This window comes from Canis lupus, chromosome 5, assembly GCF_003254725.2.
Source record: "Canis lupus dingo isolate Sandy chromosome 5, ASM325472v2, whole genome shotgun sequence".
Lineage (NCBI taxonomy): Eukaryota > Metazoa > Chordata > Mammalia > Carnivora > Canidae > Canis > Canis lupus.
This window is the reverse complement of record NC_064247.1, coordinates 39,503,856-39,528,509: the sequence shown is the minus strand read 5'-3', so window position 1 is coordinate 39,528,509 and position 24,654 is coordinate 39,503,856. Positions and strand designations below refer to the sequence as shown.

Below are 24,654 nucleotides of genomic sequence, written 5' to 3'. Positions count from 1 at the left end.
CATCATGCGGGGAAATCTCAACAATTCCTTTGATTTTTCATATTAGGACCAATGGGAAGGCAGCCGCGTTCCTGGAGGGAGATGACGGCAGCTGCTATGAAGGCAGTCCCCGGGGAAGCCTGAGGAAACCGCGTGCACGAGTCCCTGCGTCCCTGCGTCCCTGCGTCCCTGCGGGCGGAGCTTCCTCACACAGCTCCGGGGAGGCGGCCTGTGGTGCGCCTCAGCCCCCGACCTCCGCTCCCACAGCCGCCTCTGCTCCTCTCCAGGGGAGGGCGCTCACGTGCGCGTTCAGCTACTATGGGCGGAGCCACTGTGACGGGATGGTGCGCGTGCGCCACGGAGGCTGCGGACCACAATTCCCAGGAACGCTGGCGTGCCTGGCCCCGCCCAGTGCCCCAGAATCCCTTTCAAGCCCGGCGCCGGTGCTGCGTGGGCGTAGCGTGGGCCGCGGAGCTGTGTGGCGCGAGCTCCCGGATCTTGGCTCAGGCGGGGCCGCTCTTGCGCCGAAGGCCGTGTGGGACGAGTTTTAGGTCCGAGCCTAAACTCGGAGGGGAGTGTGATCCTTTGGCTCTCAGGTCCCACTCAGCCAGAGGCGGGCCGTCCCCACCCCGCCGCCGGGGTACTCGCAGCCTTTTGGACGCCGAGGAGGAGGAGGGGGTCGAGGCATTTGCAAGAGGAGTCATTTCCGGGAAGCTTCCCTCCCTGCAGTCCTGTTGCATTGAGTGAGCGGCCGAAGTCAGGGAGAGGAGACGGATGCCCGAGTTACACGGCGGTGGCTCGAACCCACGGTCCCTTGAGCAAGACTGGGAAGCGAGTGCACGAACACTGGCGACTCGGATAAGGAAGGGGAGACCCTCCCCCTTGGGGCCGCTTAGATAAACGTCTGGACTCGCTCGCCCCACCTTCCGGGGGTCTCCGCGGACCGAAGACCGAGGGCTCCAGGCGCGCCGGCGCGGCGCGGCCAGCAGGGGGCGCGTGGCTCGTCCGCCCGCTTCCCCAGCCCCGGGGTTCTGCCCACATGCCTGGGGCGCCCACTCTCCTGCCGCGCGTCCGGAGGACGCTCCTCATTATTTTGCCTGGTGTTGGGCTAAGGCAGTAGACCTCACCCCCAGCCCAAGGTGTAGACACAGTTGGCTGACTTGTTCTGTAGGCTCAGGAAATATTTCAGGCTTTGTGGTCTCTTTCACAACTTTGCGGCTGTAGCAGGAAAGCAGCCAAAGACCATACTAAATGCATGTGGTGGTGTTCCAATGAAACTGTTGACTGAAATTTGAATTTCATGTATCAGGAAATATTTTTTTCCGACCATTTAAATGCAATGTGTTCTACTCCAGTGTCCGATATGAATGAATATAGTATCCCAGGTGTAGTTTTTTCAAGATTTTATTTATTCATGAGAGACACAGAGAGAGGCAGAGGGAGAAGCAGGCTCCTTGAAGGGAGCCTGATAGAGTCAGTCCCAGGACTCCAGGGTCACGACCTGAACCGAAGGCCGACGCTCAACTATTGAGCCACCCAGGCGCCCCCCAGGTGTAGGCTTTAATCAGTGTACAGTGGAGTGAGATTATTACTTTTCAATTTCTGGGTATAGATCAGATTTACAATGACCTGAGATTTTTCTTCAGGAAAAGATCTCTAAACAACTTGGAACAGGAACTTTATTTGGATGTTTCTGTCTTCTCTATGGGTAAGCCACAAAGGCCCACAAATTTTTGGTGGGATATTTCCAGTCTTCTACACTGGGAAGGACAATTATTAGAGAAGCGATATGCCAAGGGCCCTGAGCATCCCTCCAGTTCCTGCTGGGTATGCCAAGAATGCAGTCTTCATTGTCTCTACCTGGGCCATTTCTCAGCCTTGTGTGTATAGCAAGCAAATATGCAGGGTGGGGGCACCTGGGGGTGAGGAGACAAAGAGCACGTTTCCTCACAATTCACTGTAAAGGTAGTGATTCCCCCAGGCTTTCCTATAACAGTCCACTGTTGCTGCTGGAATCCAGGGCCCACCTGTGTCACCCTCTTGCAATTTGGGGTGGGCGTGCAAGTCAAGAATAATTGGCTTAGATGTGAAGTCTGGCTGCTTTTGCCAGGAGTAAGAAAGTGCTTTGTCTATGACCCAGGAGTCTCATGTCTTCTGTGTCTATGAAATAGTGACAGGCTAGTTTATCAACCCCTGCGAGGTAAAATTCCAGGGCCTTTAAAGTCCTGGACATGTATTTTTCTGAGAATGGAATCTTCTTGATGTGCAGAAATTCCTGCAGAGTTGCACTCATTTACTGAGGGGCCTATTTACCATGTGCAAGGTGCTGTACTTGGTATAGGAGACACAGAAATGAGTAGAATAGCCTCTCCTTTGTTAGGAGCATATTCTCTAGAAGGAAAGATGGCCATTCTTCTGAAGGTCTTAACTTTTATTTTTTAAACTAAGCTCTACTCACGATGTGGGGTTCAAACTCGCAACTCTGAGATTAAGAGCTACATGCTCTCCCAACTGAGCCACCCACATGCCCCTACTCAGTATTCTTGTTTCTCTAACATCCCAATCTAAATCCTTAGTGAGTCCTATACTCTACCTTCAAAACATACTCAGCATCAGGTCATTTCTCACCACCTGTGCTGCAACAACCACTATTTCTCCTCTGAATCTCTGTAATAGCTTCCTGCTTCTGCCCTTGTTGCATTTTAGAATCACCTGCGGAACTGAAGAAATACTGATGCCCAGTCTCCATCCCACGTGAAATAAATCTGCATCCCTTGAGGTGAGGCCCCAACACTGGTAATTTTAAAAGCTCCCAGGTTCATTCCAATGTGCAGCTGAGAGTGAGATCCACTGCTGTTGACAATGAGAAGACACTGTAAGGTTTCAAGCAGATAGTAACCTCGTTGAATGCACTACTCCACCTGTAGAGCTGTGGCGGCCTTAAATGTTTTCACAGGACTTCAGCAAAAGTGTTGGAAGATACATTGAAAGGGGTGAGATTGGGGCAGGGTGAACACTTACTCGTTATGAAATGATCTTAACAAGGGTTGATTAAAAGCCTGAAATGAGGTAGTGGCAGTGGGGATCGAGAAGAGATGGAACTGGAATATATGGCAATAGGCTGTAACTACAGGTAAAGAACAGCGCAGCTTCTAACTTTCCTGCAGTTACTGTGAATTAAAAAAAAAAAAAGATTTTGGGGTGAAAGTTGTTTTAGATTAAATCCCCGAAGGTACTTCTGAGTTACTTCCAGGCAAGAACATTGACTAACCTGGTTCTGAAACTTGGGAAAGATCTGGGTGGGAGACCAAAATTGAAATGGGAGTAGAGAGGAGTGCATTCTTTATTGGGCTATTCTCATTTTTAAAATGTCAATTTAAGAAACTGTATAGGAAGGGAGACAAAAACAAACTTCCAATGCTCTAATCTCAACAAAATACGTAATTTTATAAAATCATAGGTACATACTGTTTGTGCTCTGAATTTCCATTAGCATTAATCTTACAGGAAGAATTCAACTAAGTGCCAGAACCATGTGTTCCAACTCTTATTGTCACTGTATGACTATAGGACCTCAGGCAAGACACTTCAGCATCATGGGTATCACTTTCCCCATCCATCCAGAGGACTCCGTGTTGCTTGCAAGCTCACACATATATTTATACATATCACTATAGTGCACATGCTCACCAATTTTAATGGCTATAGTGTTCTAAGGGGCTAATAATTGTAGTGAAATATAGCCATGAAGAGAATAACAGAAATAGAGGACTAAGTACATTTACAGGCACATGCAAGTGAATCGATACCAGAAGATATAGTTGAAGAATGAAATCTAACACTCTTAAAGCTGTGAAAACCAAATAAAAGTTTAGCAAGAAAAACAAGCACGTAAATTTGCATGAAACAGATCCTCAGGATTCAAAGCTACATCTTACCAGAAACCTGCTTTGAAGAATGCGATGGGAAAGATGAGATTAGCTTATAAATATGTAAATTATCAGGACATATAACAGTTAAAACATACTAGGTATATTTTAAGTTGTTGTCTTAACTGCTAATTAACCAGAGAACTGACAAGCTCCCTTAAAATCTGCTGGCCTTGGCACAAGACCTCATGTGGTTACACTTGATGCCTTCTAATATACAAACACTTCTGTCCTCTCCAATTTAGCTGTATGCTTCCCAGTTTGTCCCAGTATGTAATTACATCTCTACGATTATTGTGTAAGTGATGAAATGGGTGCAAAGAGTTGCCTTTATGAGAACTTAAGTTGAATGGTTGGAAAGACTAAAAGGCTACTTGCTAATGACACCCCAGAAGCAAGGAGCATGCCTAGTGCCCAGATCTTGGTTTCTAAATATTTGCCTATTTAGTCAAAGATTGGGAAATGGCTCATTCATTCCATATCCAGGGCATTGAACCCAAGTTATGTCATGTCACAAGGAAATGAAGTCCCTAAAGACTAGAGGAGGAATGCCAGAGGATGAAAGAGCTACTTGAAGGGCTCCAACTGGCCAAGTTTGGGACAATTTGATCAACAGAGACAATGGCCATAATTGATTTTGAATACATGGAATCACTTGTCATCACTGCCAACTCCTTACTCTGAAAACTGGTAAGGAAAGGAAAAGATTTTAAGTATGACTTTACCTCTAGTGCATTCCCAGCTGATGACAGAAAGCTCTGTCCTACAGAATTATGCATCAGTAAACACAGAAAGAAAGAAAATTGCCATTTTGCAAACCTAGAATATGTGCTGCCAAATCAAGCACCCTATTTTGCAAATCTTAATGAAATAACTGGTTCAGGGAGTGATCATCCTCACTGGATATTAAAACTACCACATGACAGGTTGTTGGTAAACAGGTTATCTGTATGCTGCCAAAGTAGCAGTCCACAGATGAACCACTACAGGAAAAACATTATCTTCACATTGGTAAGACAGGGTGGTTACCATGTCACCTGATAGTCAACCAAATGTTAATCAGACTTTTGATGTGATGCAACAGGAAACACACCTGTAAAGTGTTAATTTTAAACATGCTGAGCCTGAATCCAGTCAACATTTTGGCCCTAAATGCTAGTTTACAGAAAACCACAGGGGTCACAGGAACCAGATAAACCACATGTAAACAATCAGTTAAATCTTGAATGTGAGACATTCTACAACTGACCTGCTATATTTAAAAGAAAAAAAAAAAGGTTATGGAGAAAATCAGAAGTGGGAGACACTTTGATAGATGAAACGGATATAACAAGTAAACATAATGTGTGAAATGTGACAGCATCAACAGGGAAAGTTTAAACAGGAAGCATTAGATATTTGAAAATTACTATTCATTTTTTGAGGTATGTAATGGAATGTGGTTATATGAAATTCTGTCCTTATTTTTATGAGATGCTGAAGTATTGGATGAAATGTCATGTCTAACTTTCCAACTGTTCAGTAAAAAATGTTTTAAAGCTAGGTGGCAGATATATAGTTTGTTTTATTAACTTTTCTGTATATTTCAACACCTTTGTAGTAAGAAAGTTGTGGAAAATAAGACTGCTAAAAAAAATTTGGATTACAAGTGGCTCAGACAACTGTTAAAGTGGGAAAAGTACAAAGATCTAGGATTCTCCATTCTTCTGATATTTTATAAGGGTATCAATTGCCTCAGTGGATCAATGGAAGACTTTATAAATGCATTATTTACATAAAATTCACAAAGGCAGGAAATACAAATTAAAGCAAAGGTGCTATGGACTATAATACTCCACACATTCATGCCAGGATGGAAAACAGAAGTGGTGTGTTAGGTATGAAGTGGCATTATAAATAAAAGTCGTATCTTAAATACAATGGTTATTTTCTAACATGGTAACTATGGCATAAGCATAACTTGAGTATTATGCAACCTGAAGACAATCTACACTTTGTGAAGAAAGATTCCATGACATCAGGGTTAGCTGATGTGAGGCTAAGGGAAAGCAGTAACTTGAAGAAAACACTCAACAAGAAAGCCTTGAAGATGCTAGCACCCTAGGTCTTTCCTTCGGCACGTGTTTGTAGGATGTCCTTATCAACAGTAACATCCAAATGAAACTGCATGGTCTCAATATATGCTTAAATTTATATTTACGGCACCAGAATTTGTATCAATTTTTCTTCATCCAGCTCAGGAAAACTTCCTGTGCAGAGATGTCTGTCCCGTGATCTCTTTAGGATATTCCCCACTGTTAAGATGTAGAATTCTGATTCTTCAATTTTAAGTAGTTCCTATTACCCAATAAATAACAGTATTTAACATTTCTGTGCACATACGTACAAAAAAAGAATTTAAATTCAACCAGCTTCACTCCATATCTGTTAATTCTTATTACTCAATTCTAACTTACCTACTCATTAATTCAACAAACATATATTTGACCACTGTCCATATGCAAGGCACTGAAGAAACAAATTGAGCAGAATGAAATCTCAGCTCTCAGAATACAGTCTTATATTCTGGTAGTGGAATGCTGTGGATATGAAATTTATAGTATTTTACCTAGAAATAGGTAAAATTTGCATTTCTGCCAGTTTTCCTTTTATGTTTAGAACCCCCCCCCCCCCACAAACTTAGTTATTATTATTGCAACAATGATAGTTTCTGCATCAGTGCTTTTCCCAATAAATTTGTTTTCTGACATTTTAAAAGCAATTCCCAGTTATACTTATATATATGAAAAAGTACCAATTCCAATTATTCCTTTTTAAAATCAGTCACTTCATCTTTAGTTTCTTCTTAATAGGCTGGATTTTGTCTTATTCCATTAGCTGCTCTTACTTTTTTAAGTAAACCAGGTTAACAGCTCATGCTCTAAGTTACCTGTGCATTCTTTCTTCCCTGCTAAGTATTCACCCTTTTCTCCCTGACCCTCTTTCTGTAGTGCACTTAAATCTACTTTCTATTACTTATCTTTTCCTCACACTTTGTAAGTAGCTGCTTTCACTACTTCTTTGTCTTGGGATAGGGGGTCACATTCAGCAACCCATTTTAGTAGGCTTATGTTCATTCTGTGACATGTCCTTTGTCATCTTTCACTTTAGAAAGCTTTCTGTTGCTTAAAATAGCTGTTTTGTTTTGAACACAATAAGCCCTGAAAAGATCCAATTAGGAAGATTGGGCCTTGAGCACAGTAGGCACTCAAGAAATGTGTCTCAACAGAAACGGGCTTTCTGTGGTAAAATAGCCAAAGGGGAACCTTAAGGAATGAATTTAGGAATCAGGTGAAAAAAATGGGAATTTTATTCTTGTTTTTCCTTCAGGACAGATGTCAAAACCTAGTGAAACTAAGGCTAATAGGTTTTAAAGATGAATTTAAGGTTGGATGTTTAAGTTTTGCCTGTTTAACTAAATTTGTACAAATGTCTAAGGATTATATATACATTAGTTTATCCTAACAGATCAACTTCCCTTAAGTTCTTCCTTGAATATTTCAATATTTAAAGGAAAATGTGACTAAATGGTTGTCACATAAAAATTAAGATACTTTCGACTATATATATTTTGCAAATCTACTGGCTCCGCATGGCAGTTATGGCATAATAGGAAAAGGGAAGGGAACCCTTTATATATTTAAGGCTTCAAAGCTGGGAAGAAATAAAGGTCTGAAAGCAGCTTCTTCAATTATCCCAAGATCACTCACTAGTGTGAAATCCCTACTTGATGGAAGCTTCTCCAAGTTACATTCACAAGGTCTCATTAAGAAGTACGTGAAATACACTAAGAGTTGATGAGTTACAGATTTTTGAGTACTCTTACTGGGTTTCTTTCCGGAACTAAACTGATATCAAATAAAGGTTAAGAAGTGAATAAATTTTTCTCTTCAAATTTCACATTAAATTTAAATAGCTTATATCCACATTACTAATTCTGACACTTCTGCTGAAGGACATCTAACATATATTGCACTTCTCTTCAGTTTCTTTTGAATGTTTTAACAAAGTACAAAATAAAATTTGGATGAATTGAAAAACCTAAACCGAAGTCTCATTAATTATGATGTTTGGCACCTGTATGAACACGCTGATGCTGAATGAGGTTCGTACTCTGGGTGAAGGTTTTACCACAGATACGGCAGGCATAGGGCTTCTCTCCCGTGTGAATTCTCTGGTGTTGAATAAGGCATGTTCTCTGGCTAAAATCTTTATCACATTCATTACATTTATAGGGTCTTTCTCCAGTATGAGTTCTCTGATGTTGATTAAGTGATGAGGAATAAATAAAAGCTTTCCCACATTCGTTACACTTATACGGCTTCTCTCCAGTATGAATCCTTTGATGCTGAGTAAGATTGGCACCCTGTCTATATGCCTTCCCACATATATTGCATTTGAAGGGTTTTTCTCCGTTATGAATCCTTTGATGTTGAGTAAGGTGTACACTCTGGCTGAAGGCTTTCCCACACACACTGCATTTGTATGGTTTCTCCCCAGTATGTGTTCTATGATGTTGAGTAAGATTTGCACTCTGGCTGAAGGCTTTTCCACATATTTTACATATATAGGATTTCTCTCCAGTGTGAGTAGTCTGGTGTTGAATAAGAGTTGAGGAATGAGCAAAGGCTTTTCCACATTCATTACACTTATAACACTTTTCTCCAGAATGAATTCTCTGATGTCGAATAAGGTAAGTACTCTGACTAAACACTTTCCAACACTCATTGCATTTATATGGTTTCTTTCCAGTATGTATTTTTTGATGTTGAAGAAGGTGTGTACTCTGGCTGAAGGTCTTTCCACATTCGTTGCATATATAAGGTTTTTCACCAGTATGAACTCTCTGATGATTAATCAACGATGAACTGTGGCTGAAGGTTTTACCACATTCCAAGCATTTATATGGTTTCTCTCCAGTATGGGTCCTTTGATGTATAGTAAGGTGTGCACGCTGACTAAAGTCTTTTCCACAGTCATCACACTTATAGGGTTTCTCTCCAGTATGAATTCTTTGATGTATAGTAAGGTGTGCACGCTGGCTGAAGGCTTTACCACACTGGTGGCATTCATATGGTTTCTCCCCAGTATGCATTCTCTGATGTGCAATAAGGGATGAGATATGCCTAAACTCTTTCCCACATTCTTCACATTCATGAGATTTTTCTTTGGCATGGGTACTTTGGTGTTTCACAAAGGATGGGTTTTTCCTAAACTTTTTCCCACACACATTACATTTATAAGGCTTCTCTCCAGGATATATCTTTCTATGTACAATACCATAGGAGACATGATTGAAGGTTGCCCTGCCTTCATCATACATAGTTTTATTATCTGATTGGGGACCAAACTGAATAACTAGGTTTGAATGCTTTTCAAAATTATTTCTATATATATCATATTTACTAAAACACTCTTCCATAGGGTCATCTTCTTTTGAGATGACTGACTTCAAAGTGAAATTTCTTTCATTAGTGGGTATTTTCCTGAAGGTATCTGCTGCTTGCCTCTCGAATCTTTCATCATAGTCACAGGGTTCTTCCAATTTGATGGTCTGAGTTCCAGTCTTTGTGACTTTAGAAATATTTGTAACTGGAATACACTCTTGGGGTTCTGTTTTCCATTCTGGATTAAAAAGAATATAGAATATAGAAAGTTTTCCTCTATTTGGAGAAAGGAAACTGTCCAAACAGAAACAATATATTGAACATGAATAAAATGCCTAAAAAGACTATGGCTCCAACAACTTTGTAACATGGTACTCAAAGTTTGGGAAAAGAGAAGACAGGGGCAGAAAACCAGAGGGCAAAACTGTTGAAAAAGGAGAGGCTCCTCACTACTCAACAGGGGCACAGATTAATAAAATAGGCTTGGTCAGGTGACAGCACTAAGAGATGTGAAAACACCGTTGGATAACATGAGAGGACTTCCTGGATTGATTTATAGAAAGCAGACACTAACTCTCATTGAATCCTTCCAACCTACTCTGCACAATCCACACAGCATTCCAAAAGCAATTTCAAGGACAGCTCTCCATGCCCAAATATTCCTGGTAAATCTCTCACAGTAATAATACTCAAAGTACAGTCCCGAGACCCATGCATAAACACACTCTCACCTGAGAATGTGTTAAATTACTGGACAAACTGAATCAGAAACTTTGAAGGGAAAAGACCCTGAAGAGCCAAAGGAATGTTGAAAAAGAAAACCAAGGCTGGTGGCATCATAATTCTGGACTTCAAGCTGTTATAAAACTGTAAACATCAAGACAGCATGGTATTGGCACAAAAACAGATGCATAGATCAATGGAATAGAGAATCCAGAAATGGACCCTCAACTCTATGGTCAACAAATCTTTGACAGAGCAGGAAAGAATACCCAACAGAAGAAAGACCATTTCTTCAACAAATGATGTTGGGAAAATTGGACAGCCACATGCAGAAAAATGAAACTGGACCGCTTTCTTACACATGCACAAAAATAGACTCAAATGGATCAAAGACCTAAATGTGGAACAGGAATCCACCAAAATCCTAGTGGAGCAAACAGGCAGCAACCTCATGGACCCTGGCTGCAGCAAATTCTTGTTAGATGTGTCTCCAAAAGCAAGAGAAGCAAAAGCAAAAATAAACTATTGGGATTTCATCAAGATAAAAAGCTTTTGCACAGCAGAGGTAAACTGTCGACAAAACCAAAAGACAACTGACAGAATGGGAGAAGATATTTGTAAATGTCTTATCATATAAAGGGCTTACCTTCAAGATCTGTAAGGAAGGCAATTAAGCTCACCACTATATCACCAACGCTGTACTCCAAGATCTATAAGGAGTTTATCAAACTTAACACCCAAAAAACAAATAATCCAGTCAAGAAATGGGCGAAAATATGAACAGACATTTCTCCAAAGAAGACATATAAATGACCAACAGACATAAAAAAATGCTCAACATCACTTGGCATCAGGGAAATACAAATCAAAATCACCATGAGGGATGCCCGGGTAGCCTTCTTCTCCCTCTGCCTGTATCTCTGCCTCTCTGTCTCTCTCGTGAATAAATAAAATCTTAAAACAAAACCACAATGAAATACCACCTCACACTAGTCAGAATGGCTACAAGTAACAAGTCAGGAAATAACAAATGTTGGTGAGGATGCAGAGAAAAGGGAACCCTCTTACACTGCTGGTGGGAATGCAAGCTGGTGTAGCCACTTGTAAAACAATATGGAGATTCAAGAAGTTAAAAATAGAGCTACACTACCACCCAGCAGTTGCACTACTAAGTATTTACCCCAAAGATACAAACAGCGATCCCAAGTGATACCTGCGTTCCAATGTTTATAGCAGCAATGTTCACAATAGTCAAACTATGGAAAGAGCTCAGATGTCCATCGACAGATGAGTGAATAAAAAAAATGTGGTGTGTATATAGACATATATACGTACACAATGGAGTATTACTCAGCCATCAAAAAATGAATCTTATCATTTTGCAATGACATGGATGGAACCAGAGGATATGCTAAGCAATATAAGTCAATCAGAGAAAGCATTATCATATGATTTCACTCATGCAGATTTTAAGAAAACAGGATCATAGGGGAAGGGAGAGAAAAATGAGACAAAATCAGAGAGAGAGAGACAAATCATAAGAGACTCTTAACTATAAGAAACAAACTGAGGGTTGCTTGAGGGGAGAAGGGTGGGTGGATGGGGTAACTGGGTGAAGGGCATGAAGGAGGGCACGTGATGTAATGAACACTGAATGTTGTATACAACTGATGAATCACTGACCTTGATCTCTGAAAATTATAATACACTATATGTTAATTAAATTTAATTAAAATAAGATTAAAAAGAAAAGAAATTTTGGGGGCACCTGGGTGGCTCAGCCAGGTAAGTGTCTGCCTTCAGCTCGGGTCATGATCTCATAGTACTGGGACTGAGTCCCACATTGGGCTCCCTGCTTAGCAGAGGATCTGCTTCTCCCTCTCCCTTTGCCGCTCCCCCTACCTGTGCTCTCTTTCAAATAAATAAATAAAATCCTTTTGTTTTTTTTTAAGCAATTTTGGAGATAGGGCTGAGCAATCTGTTCTAGGAAGCCCTCCAGGGGGTTTTGATGCTCACTATAGTTTGAGCACCAGTGGCTTAAAGGAGAAAAGTTTAAAAAGTTCAAAACACTTCCACTTAACATATTCCGTCCCCAAATAATCCAGACTTTCCTATCCTGCTGTATCTTCTAACAAGTTACATATTTAACTTAAAATTTAAATTTATCCACATAATTTCAAGCTACTTCCTCAGAGCCTTCTATAGGTGCCACACAAATTCCAGACTTAGGCATTCTCTCTCTCTTTTTTAAGATTTTATTTAATTGGGGATGCTTGGATGGTTCAGATCATGTCCCTGGGTACTCGGATCAAGTGTCACACATCAGGTTCCCCACAGGGAGCCTGCTTCTCCCTCTGCCTATGTCTCTGCCTCTCTCATGAATAAATAAAATCTTAAAAAAAAAAAAGATTTTATTTGAGAGAGAGAGCACAAGCTGAGGGAGGGACAGAGAGAGAGGGAGAAACAGACTCCCTGCTAAGCATGGAGTCAGACACGGGGCTTGATCCCAGGACCCTGAGATCATGACTGAGTGGAAACCAAGAATTGAGTACTTAACTGACCAAGCCACCCAAGCACCCCAGACTTAGACACTCTCTTAAAATAACTTCTCTACCTATTAAAAAAATATTAAGGCTCAGCTCTTGCTTTTTTCTTTTTTTTTTTTTTTAATATTTTTTTATTTATTCATGAGAGATACAGAGAGAGAGAGAGAGGCAGAGACACAGGCAGAGGGAGAAGCAGGCTCCATGCAGGGAGCCCGACGTGGGACTCAATCCCAGGTCCCCAGGCCAAATAAAATCAGGCCCTGGGCCAAAGGCGGTGCTAAACCGCTGAGCCACCCGGGCTGCCCAGCTCTTGCTTTTCTTTCTTAGAATCCTAAAGTACAGAATCATATGAATTTGCCTTTTTGTAGGTCAATATGGCTGAAATATCAGCAGTCTCATGTGATTCAACCTAACAAAATGTTGGGGCCATGACAGCATTGGCCTTACATTAGTACTTCATAACTTTGTGTGCTTCTTGTATTTCCAACTTAGATGCAAACTGAGAATAGAATAGCTTGTGTTTCTTTTCCATTTCCTTCAGAAAATGGCCCAAGACTCTGGATATGGTGGCCACTCAACTGTTAAAACAAATGACAATAATTCATTGTAAAAAGGAGAACCAAATGAAAGCATACACGTACAAATAAAGGTGAAGAAACAAACAGAAAAATCCTTGTCTTCAAACCTGGCTGCAAAGCAATCAAATATGTATTTATTGATGCCTATTATGTTTCCAGTATGACGGTTTAAAACAAATTTAAATTATAATATCTTCCGTGAAATTAGGTTGAAAACACAAGACTTTCAAATATTAAGAAAATTGCTGATAATGAAATATAATCATATATGGAATTTATAATATAGTGAAAATGGTACTGGACAGTTCAGATATTTTCTAAGATGCTGATCTAAGTATAAAAACCTTATATCCATTCCACAGAATCATGTGCAGTCATTAAAAGTGATAGCTGCCATTTATCAGTAAAGGACTAGAGTAAGGAATAATTGAATAGTGATAACATAAAAATAACTAGGTACATTGATATAAGAAGTTGTGTAGGACATATTACTCGGAATAAATGGTATTTAACATTATATAGAGCAAAATGCCATGATATGCCATAGGTATCATAGATACACATACATAAATAATAATCTAAGGGGTGAAGATTCTGGTAATGGAGGAAGAGAGGGAGACATACATTTCATTTTCCTTCCTTATACTGACTGAATTTACAAATGACTTTTATTACTTTGATTCAGATACAAAAATCAGAGCTGACATTAGAAAATAGTTGGGAGTAATATTAAATGAAAAAAGTAGTCCCATAAAACTAGCATGAAAGTGCACTGGAACTAGACAAGTGGACATGAACAGACATTTCTGTTCTGAGAGACTAGACAACTAGTCAACTAGATCATGACCTGAGCCAAATGTCATCAAAGTGCTAAGAAGATTATAGATTTTTATTATTTTATTATTTTTAAAGATTTTACTTATTTATGCATGAGAGACACACACACACAGAGAGGCAGAGACACAGGCAGAGGGAGAAGCAGGCTCCATGCAGGGAGCCCGACATGGGACTCGATCCCCAGTCTCCAGGATCAGGCCCTGGGCCAAAGGCAGGCACTAAACCACTGAGCCACCGGGGCTGCCCGAAGATTATAGATTTTTAAAAAATACTTTCTAATTCTCAATATGTTGGCCATATAACTTTTTGCTACTTAGTACTAGAAATGTAGTTGCATTTTTTTGTTGTATTATTTTTATATAAAAAAATATTTAAAAACTCTCTCAAACCAAGATCTGTTACTCTCCCCTCCAGAACGAAATGACAATGTTAATGAATTGTATAGGTAGATGTATGTGCACATAATGAGACAGTACCAGAAGCTGAGTTTAAATCTTTTTTTTTTTTTTTTTTTTTAAGATTTATTTTTGGGATGCCTCGGTGGCTCAGGGGTTGAGCATCTGCCTTTGGCTTAGGGCATGATCCCAGAGTCCCGGGATCGAGTCCTGCATCAGGTCCCCTGCATGGAGCCTGCTTCTCCCTCTGCCTGTGTCTCTGCCTCTCTCCGTGTCTCTTATGAATAAATAAAATCTTTTAAAAAAATTAAAAGATTTTTTTTTTTTTGAGAAAGAGAACACTCTCTCATGAGAGCAAGCATGTGAAAGCGGGGAGGGGCAGAGGGAGACAGAGAGAGAGAATCTTAAGCAGGCTCTGCACTGAGTGTGGAGCCCAATGCAGGGCTCAATCTCATGACCCTGAGATCATGACCTGAGACAAAATCAAGAGCTGGATGCTCAACTAACTGAGCCACTCAGATACTCTGTTAATTCTGATTCTATGTCTGGATGCTCAACTAACTGAGCCACTCAGATACTCTGTTAATTCTGATTCTATGTAATCATGGCAATTCTATGTATCTATGGCAGTGTACTATATACCTAAAAAGGAAGTACTAAAGGTATAATGAGCTTAAAATAACACGTATAAACCTTGATGATGAAGAAATTGCTACCATAAAGACAGATGTTTAAACCAGTTTACTGGTAATTCAAAAATTAGTATTATTAAGCAGTGCTTAAACATATAGATTTAACAAGAAAAGGAGTAGTTGGAAATATAAGTGTCTACTGGTCAACAGGGCCAAAAAGCGGCACAATACTTCTCATAGATGAAATCAGTATCGACTCAGCTACTCAAAAAAAGCTTTACTTGGGGTGTGGGGGGTGGGGGTGAGGATGATTTGAGTTGAACCTGAAGGAATGGCTAGGTCCTTTCTTTTTTTTTTTTTTTTTTTTTAAGATTTTATTTACTTATTCATGAGAGACACAAAGGCAGAGAGAGAGAGAAACAGAGACACAGGCAGAGGGAGAAGCAGGCTCCATGCATGGAGCCTGATATGGGACTGGATCCCAGGATTCTGGGATCATTTCCTGAGCTGAAGGCAGATGCCCAACCATTGAACCACCCAGGCGTCCCCCCACCCCCCTTTTAAGATTTATTTATTTATTCATGAGAGATACTGACAGAGAGAGACTGAGACACAGGCAGAGGGAGAAGCAGGCTTCTTGCAAGGAGCCCGATGTGGGACTCGATCCTGGACCCGAGGATCATGCCCTGAGCGAAACGCAGATACTCAACTGCTGAGCCACCCAGGAGTCCCTGGCTAGGTCCTAAATAAAGAACTAGAAAAGTTCCGAGACAGGAATGGCCATTGAGGACCAATACTACTATTCTATGTGTGAATTATCAAAGTTTCCACTTCCTGAAATATGATTAATTAGATATCCTACTCAAGATTTGGCTTATTATGTATCTCTAAGCTGGTAAGAAAGGAAAATCTTCAGAGGCCAAAAATCAAGCAAAAGCAGGACGATAGAAGTCTCCAGCAGGAGCTGATTGAGATAGCTCCTCATTCTGGTTAATGGCCTTAATGACCTTCCACTTCCACTTTGAGGATGCAAGGGGTCCAGGGGCCAGAAAGCAGAGCCTGGTGCTCTAACAAGGAAGTGAGGCTGACAAGACTCCTCAGCTTAGAGGATTATCATCTGCTTTAGGGACTGGTTAGAAAAACACAACAAGGGTAGCCCTGGTGGTGCAGTGGTTTAGCGCCGCCTGCAGCCCAGGGCGTGATCCTGGAGACCCTGGCTCTCTGCATGGAGCCTGCTTCTCCCTCTGCCTGTGTCTCTGCCCCTCTCTCTCTGTCTCTATGAATAAATAAATAAAATCTTTAAAAAAAAAGAAAAACACAACAAAGCCTAAAAAAAAAATCTCACTTCTATAGAAGGCAAAAAGGAGCTTGTCTTTCTCAGTCTTGATGCTCTTTAGAGGCAGAATATTCTCCCCCTACGATATGTAACCATAAAATGCCCCCTCTTGCAGACTACAGCCCCAATGCCTGTTGCCCGAATGATCTAAAAAACTACTCAGGGTCAAATTAAAGTAGTCCCAGACTGGCAGTGCCTTTCAGAAGCCTATCCTGACATTAGTCCAGGCTCTTGTCCGTTATATCATGCATGTTTCTTCAGTGTTTAGAGTGCGCCAAAATCATTCCACAGAGAATTTACTGTGCTGTAGGTATAGTCTGTGCTACAGGTACATATAAGTCATTCTGCTATAAATTATTAAAACAATTAAAAAATAAGCTTTTCAAGTAGTATTACCCAAACTTGGGACAACTGAGCATGAAAACAAGCAAACAAAACAAACCTGGAATTAATGGACTAATAACACTGAATTTTGAAAAATTCTATTGGTCCATAGTGACATGTTCACATAAGACATGAGGTTGGAGGGATCCCTAGGTGGCTCAGCGGTTTGGTGCCTGCCTTCCGGCCAGGATGTGATCCTGGAATCTCCAGGATCGAGTCCCACATCAGGCTCCCTGCATGGAGCCTGCTTCTCCCTCTGCCTGTGTCTCTGCCTCTCTCTGTCTCTCATGAATAAATAAATAAAATCTTAAAAAAAAAAAAAAAAGACATGAGGTTGGAGGAAGAACTATTTTTTTTATAGGAGACACTACTGATACTTTAGGAAAGAGGAATTCTGAATCAGAAAATCTATCCTGCAATCAGCAATGTAATAATGTAAGAATCAACAGGGGATGCTAAAAGTCCCTAAATAAAATAGCACCAGGGAATCCCTCGGTGGCTCAGCGGTTTAGTGCCTGCCTTTGGCCCAGGGCGCGATCCTGGAGTCCCGGGATCGAGTCCCACATCGGGCTCCCGGCATAGAGCCTGCTTCTCCCTCCTCCTGTGTCTCTGCCTCTCTCTCTCTCTATGTCTATCATAAATAAAAATAAAAAATAAAATAGCACCAGGGAATGGAATAGTCAGGTGGCCTCATCACTTGTTGATTATAAAGACAAAAACGCACCTTTAAAATGGAGAGATCTGGTCAACAGCACCTCAACTAAAATGAGTTTCACCAACGATGAGATGAAGGGCAATGGAGAGTACACACCTGTGATGTTTTATGGTAAACCTATTTCATCTGGATCTAAACATACGGAAACAATCAGGCAAATCTAGATTGTGGGTCATTCTGAAAAAACCTGGCCTGGATCCTTCAGAAAATGTCAGAAGGAAAGAAGAATGGAAGGAGAAAAAGGAAAGACAAGAGGCTGAGGAACAGTTCTAGATTAAAAGGGGCTAAAGAACCAGGATAAGCAGCATAGGATTCCTGACTGCAGAGAAAAATATCTATGCAGAATATTTGGGGACAGTGGGGAAATCTGAGTATTTGACTATACATCAGATGATGTTACTGTATAAATGTTAAAAATATTTGGGGTGAGACAAGGATGCACCAAAATAGAAGAATGGTCATGGTCTTAGGAGAGAACGGGCAGAAATATTTAGGGGTAAGATGTCACAATCCCTGCAACTAACTTTCAAATGGTTCAGACAAAAACAAAGTGTGTGTGCGTGTGTGTAAAGAGATAAAGCAAAGGGGTGCCTGAGTGGCTCAGTCAGTTAAGCATCTGACTCTTGATTTCAGCTGAGGTCATGATCCCAGGGTTGGTGAGATGGAACCCTGTGTCAGGCTCCAAGCTTAGAGGGGAGTCTGCTTCAGATACTCTCTCTCCCTCTGCCCTCCCTTCTCCCAAAAAGAGATAAAACAAAGGTGACTAAATGATGGTAGCTGGTGGTTCCAGGTGAAAATTATATAGGCGTTCGATGTACCGATTCTCTAACTTTTCTATATGTTTGAAGTTCTTGTGGAGGAAAGAAGAAAGGAATGCGAACAATCAAAAAGTCCATCAATAGGGAACAGATTCAATAAATAATGAGATACACAATAAAATGTGATGCATATATTAAAAAAAGAGAACAAGGAAGGTCTTCATAATCTTATTTGGAACATCTCTCAAGGTATGTTTTTAAGTAAACAAAAGCAAAGTACAAAACTGTATGTACAGTTTGCTACCATTTCTGTTAGAAAATGAAGGAGGCAGGGCACCTGGCTGGCTTAGTCAGTAGAGGTTGATCTCAGGGTTACAAGTTCAAGTCCTACGTTAGGGGTAGAGATTACTTAAGGAGGAAAAAACATTTTTTCCCCCAAATGATATAAAGAAAGCACCCCAAATATAGGATTTTTTGGGAAAAACATCTTTATATCAGCTTTATATGCAAACAAAACACTCAAACAGAAACAACTAGAAATAAGCACCAGTGGTTAGGTGCTGGGAGATACAGGAACTGGGTGAATGCACTATACAGTAAGAGAACATTTTTGAACCTTTTGAAGATTTTTTTTTTAATTAGAAAATAAAAGAATGAGTTAGAGAAGTGGAGATTGGAGGCTGGAAACTAGAGAAGTGGTTTGTTGGTAAATAGAATAAAAGAAACCAACAAAGAAGAAGGTCTAAAACTTAAAATTTTAGAGACATTTATGCATGCTTAAAAAAGAAGGAGGGGGCCATGGCACAGTGAAAGCCCCTGACAAAGCTGGGGATGGGACCCAGGGCTCACAGAGAAGGATAAGATGACACACAGAGGAAAAGGTGGAACAATGGTGTTTGGGAACTCTTCCTGAAGGTGGCCTCTGTTAAGGAAGCAATGCCAGTTCAGTGTTCCTGACAAGCACGGTGTCATGTGGAGAATGACTTGGCCATATTTAGAAAATATTATCTCACTGCTCTTACGCTCCTAAGTGCAAACAATCTCATGACAGTTATTCTCTCACCTGGACTAGGGCCTTCTAAGATTTCTTTTATCACCATCCATGGTTCTTCCAGTATGGGAATCACAGTTGGCCGGTACACTGTAAGTCCTGTTCAGGAGAAATATAAGGAGTTTTATCTTGGAGATAAATAGTTGTTCAAATTTTATCGCCTGACTTCTACCTATCTGTGAGGACAGACTTCTATGGGAAAACAATGGTGTGGACATCATATAGTGGGAGAATAGGTCAGTCCTTCTCAGAGCTAGGATAAAAATTTCCTGCTACTCTGGAAATATGCACAAAGAGATCATGGCAGAAGGTGATCACAGGAAAAGTAGGGAGTGGGCAAGGTGCAGTGTTGTGTGGAAGCCCTGGGAAACTGTGCATCAGTTTTCAGTGATCTTTCACTTAGAAACCTTTTATTTGGGAAAATGGAGAACACAACATTTCTATGCCCAAATCTGAGGAGTACACTCACACCTCCCAGGCCCCATTCTTCGCAAAGTGCTTCAGAGGCCACCATAACAACAGAGGAAAGGAAGATGGAAGGTATGCTGGCAGGAGAGGATGCAGAGGACACTTACCCAGAGAAACCATGTTCCAGTAGTTCTGTAATGTCACAGTCTTATACAATTCCTTCTGTACAGGACGCATTATCTCCCAGTCCTCCTGGGTGATATCCACAGCCACATCTCTGAATGTCATTGATTCCTGAAACATCAAACATAACTTGGTTCAAGAACTGGTAGGAGGAGGGTAGTGACAACATCAGAACCCCAGGTACATGTGTGGTGGTGGTGGGGAATCAGAATCTTGAGTTTTTGTGGTAAGACCTTAATGGTTATAGAGTTAAAACCCTCACCCAAGTTATGGGTGAATTGTCCTACAGGAAATCTGAAAATACAGAATTTATAGTTGCTTTTTCAGCTGATACAAGTGTATTAGTGGCTTCGTCTTAAAGAAGAGTTTCATACAGATGACATAGTTGAATGGCTGTGCTTTTCAAGCTTTGCCTTAAGAATTCAGTGTGTTATCATTTGAAATTTTAAGATATATTTGTGTGCTCTATGATGAAATGCAGAGCCCTTCCTTCCTTTTTAGCACTTTTTTTTTTTTAAGATTTTATTTATTTATTCATGAGAGATACACAGAGAGAGAGGCAGAGACAGAAGCAGGCTCCATGCAGGGAGCCTGACGCAGGACTCGATCCCGGGACTCTAGGATCACTCCCTGAGCCAAAGGCAAATGCCCTAAGCGCCAAACCACCCAGGCGTCCCTTCCTTCCTTATTAAAATAAAATTGGGACCGAAACCACACTGATGAACTGTTAGACTTTTCAATACATTTCAGTCTGGTAAGGTTAGTATGCCTCTTTGCTCCTTTTCTTTCCTTTGTTTAAAAAAAAGAAAAAAAGATTCCTCTTACATATTTTTCAAATAAACTAAGTTCCTTAAAAAAATTGTATTGGGTTTTCAAGTTCTATTGTTTATAATTTAGGGAAAATAGACAATTTTACAACATTCAAGGCTTTAGTATGATACACAACATGGATGTACCGCAGAATTTATATTATTTTTAGTCCTAGATGTCTTAAATTTTGGGGGTCGGGAAAACTGCATGGAACCTTTTATTGCATTTTACCATTTGTCTGACTTTATTTTTTTAAAGATTATTTATTTATTTGAGAAGGAGAACATAAATAGGGAGTAAGGGCACAGGGAGAGGGAGAAGCAGAATCTGTGCTGAGCAGGGAGCCTGATGTGGGGCTCAAACCCCAGGACCCTGAGATCACTGACGACCTGAGCTAAATGCAGATGCCTAACTGACTGGACACTCCCATTTTCCTGATTTTAATGTATAGGTAAGAAAGTGCTTCTCTTCTTTTTTTAAAAAGTAAGCTCTATGTCCAACAGGAGGCTTAAACTCATGACCATGAGATAGAGTCACATGCTCTACAAACTGAGCCAGCTACCCCTGAAAATGATTAATTTTCATGTCATTTTCTGTAGTAATCACCTTACTCATATTTTCTACTACTGTTCCCCAGTTTTTCCCTGGATTTTCTTAGGGTTTTCAGCTAAACAATCATATCACCAATGAATATTAATTTTACTCTACCCATCTCAGATGTATATTTTTATCTGCGAGATGAAAGTAAAACTTTCTCTGAAGCTGGCCTGATAGAACACAATCAGGCACCGAACCTGATTCATCTGGCTCTTGAGGTCAATCCCTTAACCTCTCTGCAATGCTGCTGCCTTAAAATCAGTGAGGAAAGGTCTGTTGGGGGAAGGCAAAGGGAACCTATTTCCTATAAAGGGCAGTCACTTACCTTAACGGGCCAACATGGATTTAAAGACAGAAACTGATGAAGTCCTAGATTGGGCTTTTGGGGGTGCAGAAGTTTTAGGGCCAGGACATAAAACGTCCCTCATACAAATACCTCCAAGAAGCCATTTTAAAATCATAGAAGAAACTAACACTTACTTTGGTCACCAAGTCATTTAACCACCCTGCCTGGAAAGCAGGTCTTCCTTTGGGGTCTTCCTCTTGGGTCTCTTGGGGAAGGGCAGAGTTCTGAGGAGCAGCTAGGGAAGGGAGACCATGATGATTAGTCCTGTTTGAATAGCCAAGGAAACTCTTCACCAAATAGATGCCTATACTCTCCTATAGTGAGGAATGAGAAAGAAACCAAAAATAGCACCCCTACTTCAAAGAACCAAAGTGAAGGACCAATGACTTATCCTAAGATATCTGTGTAGACCTCAAAGATAAGTCTGTTCTGGGACTGCTAAGGAAACGTACAAATTCCCCATTTTCTACTAAATCTTCATGTGATGTCAATTTTGGATGATGTCTCTTAATAAGGAAACATTCTCTGGACTCTCTTCTACCTTCTTGGAAGCATGTTATTGTAACATCTAATTCAAAAAGGAAATGATTTATTGACAGACTGGTTCAAACCTTTGCAGGTGAAATTCCTGAGGGCTCACACGGGGGTAACTGGATTGTAGTCTGGTCACTGTTTTAGGGCACTAGGTAATGTGTGTTTGGTCTCAAGCAGTCTGGAAGGAGCACAGCATGCACGATGGGGTTCTTGTTAAAGCCTGTTCTCACTCACTGTCCTTTGCTCTCCCCAATTTCTTTAAAGGGCTGCTCGGTGGTATGCTGGTTGTCTTCTCTAACCACCCAGGATTCCTCCCCTTGCTGCCCTACAATTCTCACCTTCCTCTTCTAGAATCTGAGTCAAATCCTCCACCAGAGTCACCACTTCCTCACTGCTCTCTGGGTACTGGGACTTCACCCAAGTCCTAACCTCCCCAGGCAGGATGGTCAGGAACTGCTCCAGCACCAGCAGATCCAGGATTTGCTCCTTTGAGTGAATCTCAGGTCTCAGCCATTTAAGGCAAAGTTCTCGGAGTTGATTCAATGCCTTTCGAGGACCAGCTAGGTCTGGATATGGAAAATTCCTAAAATTCTGTCGACAGGTCTCAGTGTCACGCAAGATTCTTGATGCAAGGGTTTCCTTCTCAACATTGTGGGGTCCACTCTGAGCCTTGTCTGGCTTCCACATTAGAAGGACTTGGGAGCGTGAAGAATTGGTCATCCTCTTGCACGAGGCTAACATGGCTACAGACAGGAGAGTCAATCTGGCAATATCCTTTAGATCTCCAGTAGTGAGCCAGCCGCTTGAAGTCTCATGCTAGAGCCACAAAGACATTATATCAAGGGCTGCTGCAGTCAGGGGCACAAGAGGATCAAGGTAGAGTTAGCAGCCGCAGTTACAAATTCTGAGCCCAGAACTTGCAGGGATGGTTAAGAGACTCTGAAACACAAAAACAGACCATAAAGTCAAGAATTCTGATGCTCTCTGCTATACACAAACAGAAACAGCTTATTCAGTGTGTACAGATAAACACAGACTTTACCTTGGTCTTCCTCTCCTACATCCTCAGACTTGTGAGATACATGCAATCTGTTGGGGACAGGGGTTGGGACTGCCATCAAAAGGTAGTAATAGAAGCAAAGACCTGAATCATGAGCAAAACAACAGATCAAACTTCTAACTTGTTGAAAAAGAAATCAAACTTTTACGGGGGTGGGGAGGGGAGCTTCAGTATTTTTCTGATGTTACAGAAGCTATTCAAGGACTGACTCTCAGTAACAAGAGTGAATCTATTAGGTACTTAGAACAAACTGGGTGGAGAATCTTTCTTTCTTTCTTTCTTTCTTTCTTTCTTTCTTTCTTTCTTTCTTTCTTTCCCTTCCTTCTTTCTATTTATTTATTTATTTATTTATTTATTTTGAGAATCTTTCTTAATCAAGCGCTCAAGGTTCCCAGGGAAACTGTCAAGGAAAAAAGGGCGAGCCATTTACCTCCTTTGCATATTAATGCCAACCTATTCTAGCTTTTCACTATCTGAGGGCTGGAGAGACAAGCCGGTTGAACTGGAAAAAAAGTCGACGAGGCTGATGATTTGAAGCCCTCTTAAATGCTTCTATGCAGACAATTCTTTATGAATAAATGTGAAACCAAGATTCCCGAAGAAAAGCTTAGAACAGGCCAGTCCCGGCGACCTGACACCACCTGTCCCCAGGTTCCAGCTCCGAGCCGGGCTCAAGCTCAGCCGTGTAACCAAAGCCAACCGTTTAGCAGGCCCTGCAGAGGAGATGCGCCGGCCTCGCCCGCCGCCTCCCCTTCCCGGGCCGGTGTCCCTCGCTCTTCAGTCGGAGGGTCTCGGCCGGCGGGGGAGTGGGGACCCGGCCGCCACAGCAGCCTGCACCCCGTGCTCGCCTTCTCAGCAGGCCGCGGGCGCGGACGGCCGCACGGGGACGGGCTGGGGCTCCGGCCGGGGACCGCGCGGACACTCGCCCCCGGCGCCCTCGACATCGTTACCTGTCGCCGGGAGCCGGCGGACGCGCACCCGGAGCGGCCCGGGAGGCCCGGGGCACGCAACAATGGCGGCGGGGGCGCGGGCGCCTGCGTGGCGAGCTCAGCCCCGCGCCGCACAGGGGCCTCTGGCTCCGCCACTTCCCTAGCCCGGGAAGCACGACGTGTCTCGGCCGGGAGCCGCACCTTCCAGCCGGGTCCTGAGAAGCCTGGTCCGGAACGCACCGCGCCTCGGCTCCGCCGCGACCTCGCCTCAGCGCCACTGCGCATGTGCGCAAGGGGAACGCTGCGCGCCCGCCCAGCCAATGGGAAGCCGCGTCCCGGCCCCCCTCCCGCGGAGCCTCATTCCTAGGACCTGTCTCCATGGTAACCTCCTCCACCCATCACTGCGACTTGCTCGTTAGCCTGCAAGGTTCTAAGGGAACTTTAAAGTTTCCCGGGCCAGAGGCAGGTCTGGTGGATGACCTGGAGGTCGGGGAGCTA

General features: G+C 41.9%; 1 protein-coding gene across 7 annotated transcripts; it reads right to left on the bottom strand.

Moving 5' to 3' along the window:
- Window positions 1–3,407: 3,407 nt before the first annotated feature.
- Window positions 3,408–24,451, bottom strand: ZNF287 (zinc finger protein 287). Of its 7 annotated transcripts, XM_035716149.2 has the most exons (8): window positions 23,658–24,135; window positions 23,210–23,311; window positions 22,506–23,106; window positions 21,768–21,868; window positions 19,865–19,991; window positions 19,302–19,388; window positions 8,025–9,572; window positions 3,408–6,245 (listed from the first exon to the last, which is right to left on the bottom strand). In XM_035716149.2, the coding sequence occupies exons 3-8, from the start codon at window positions 22,906–22,908 to the stop codon at window positions 6,235–6,237; spliced, it is 2,277 nt and encodes a 758-aa protein (XP_035572042.1). In that variant the 5' UTR covers window positions 22,909–23,106; window positions 23,210–23,311; window positions 23,658–24,135; the 3' UTR covers window positions 3,408–6,234. The 7 variants fall into 7 exon arrangements, with proteins under 7 accessions (XP_035572042.1, XP_025284065.1, XP_025284068.1 ...); XM_025428280.3 differs by lacking the exon at window positions 23,658–24,135 and adding an exon at window positions 24,358–24,451 and having other exon boundaries at window positions 3,408–9,572; XM_025428283.3 differs by lacking the exon at window positions 23,658–24,135 and adding an exon at window positions 24,358–24,432 and having other exon boundaries at window positions 3,408–9,572; window positions 23,210–23,256.
- Window positions 24,452–24,654: the final 203 nt, after the last annotated feature.

What these genes read in the sequence shown, in the direction of transcription:
- ZNF287 (XM_025428280.3), bottom strand. Translation starts at nt 22,908, where the DNA reads ATGTTAGCCTCGTGCAAGAGGATGACCAATTCTTCACGCTCCCAAGTC. An exon ending in TAAATGACTTGGTGACCAAA is followed by an intron (nt 19,992 to 21,767) that starts GTAAGTGTTAGT and finishes TTGATGTTTCAG; the next exon opens with GAATCAATGACATTCAGAGA. An exon ending in CTGGAACATGGTTTCTCTGG is followed by an intron (nt 19,389 to 19,864) that starts GTAAGTGTCCTC and finishes TCTCCTGAACAG; the next exon opens with GACTTACAGTGTACCGGCCA.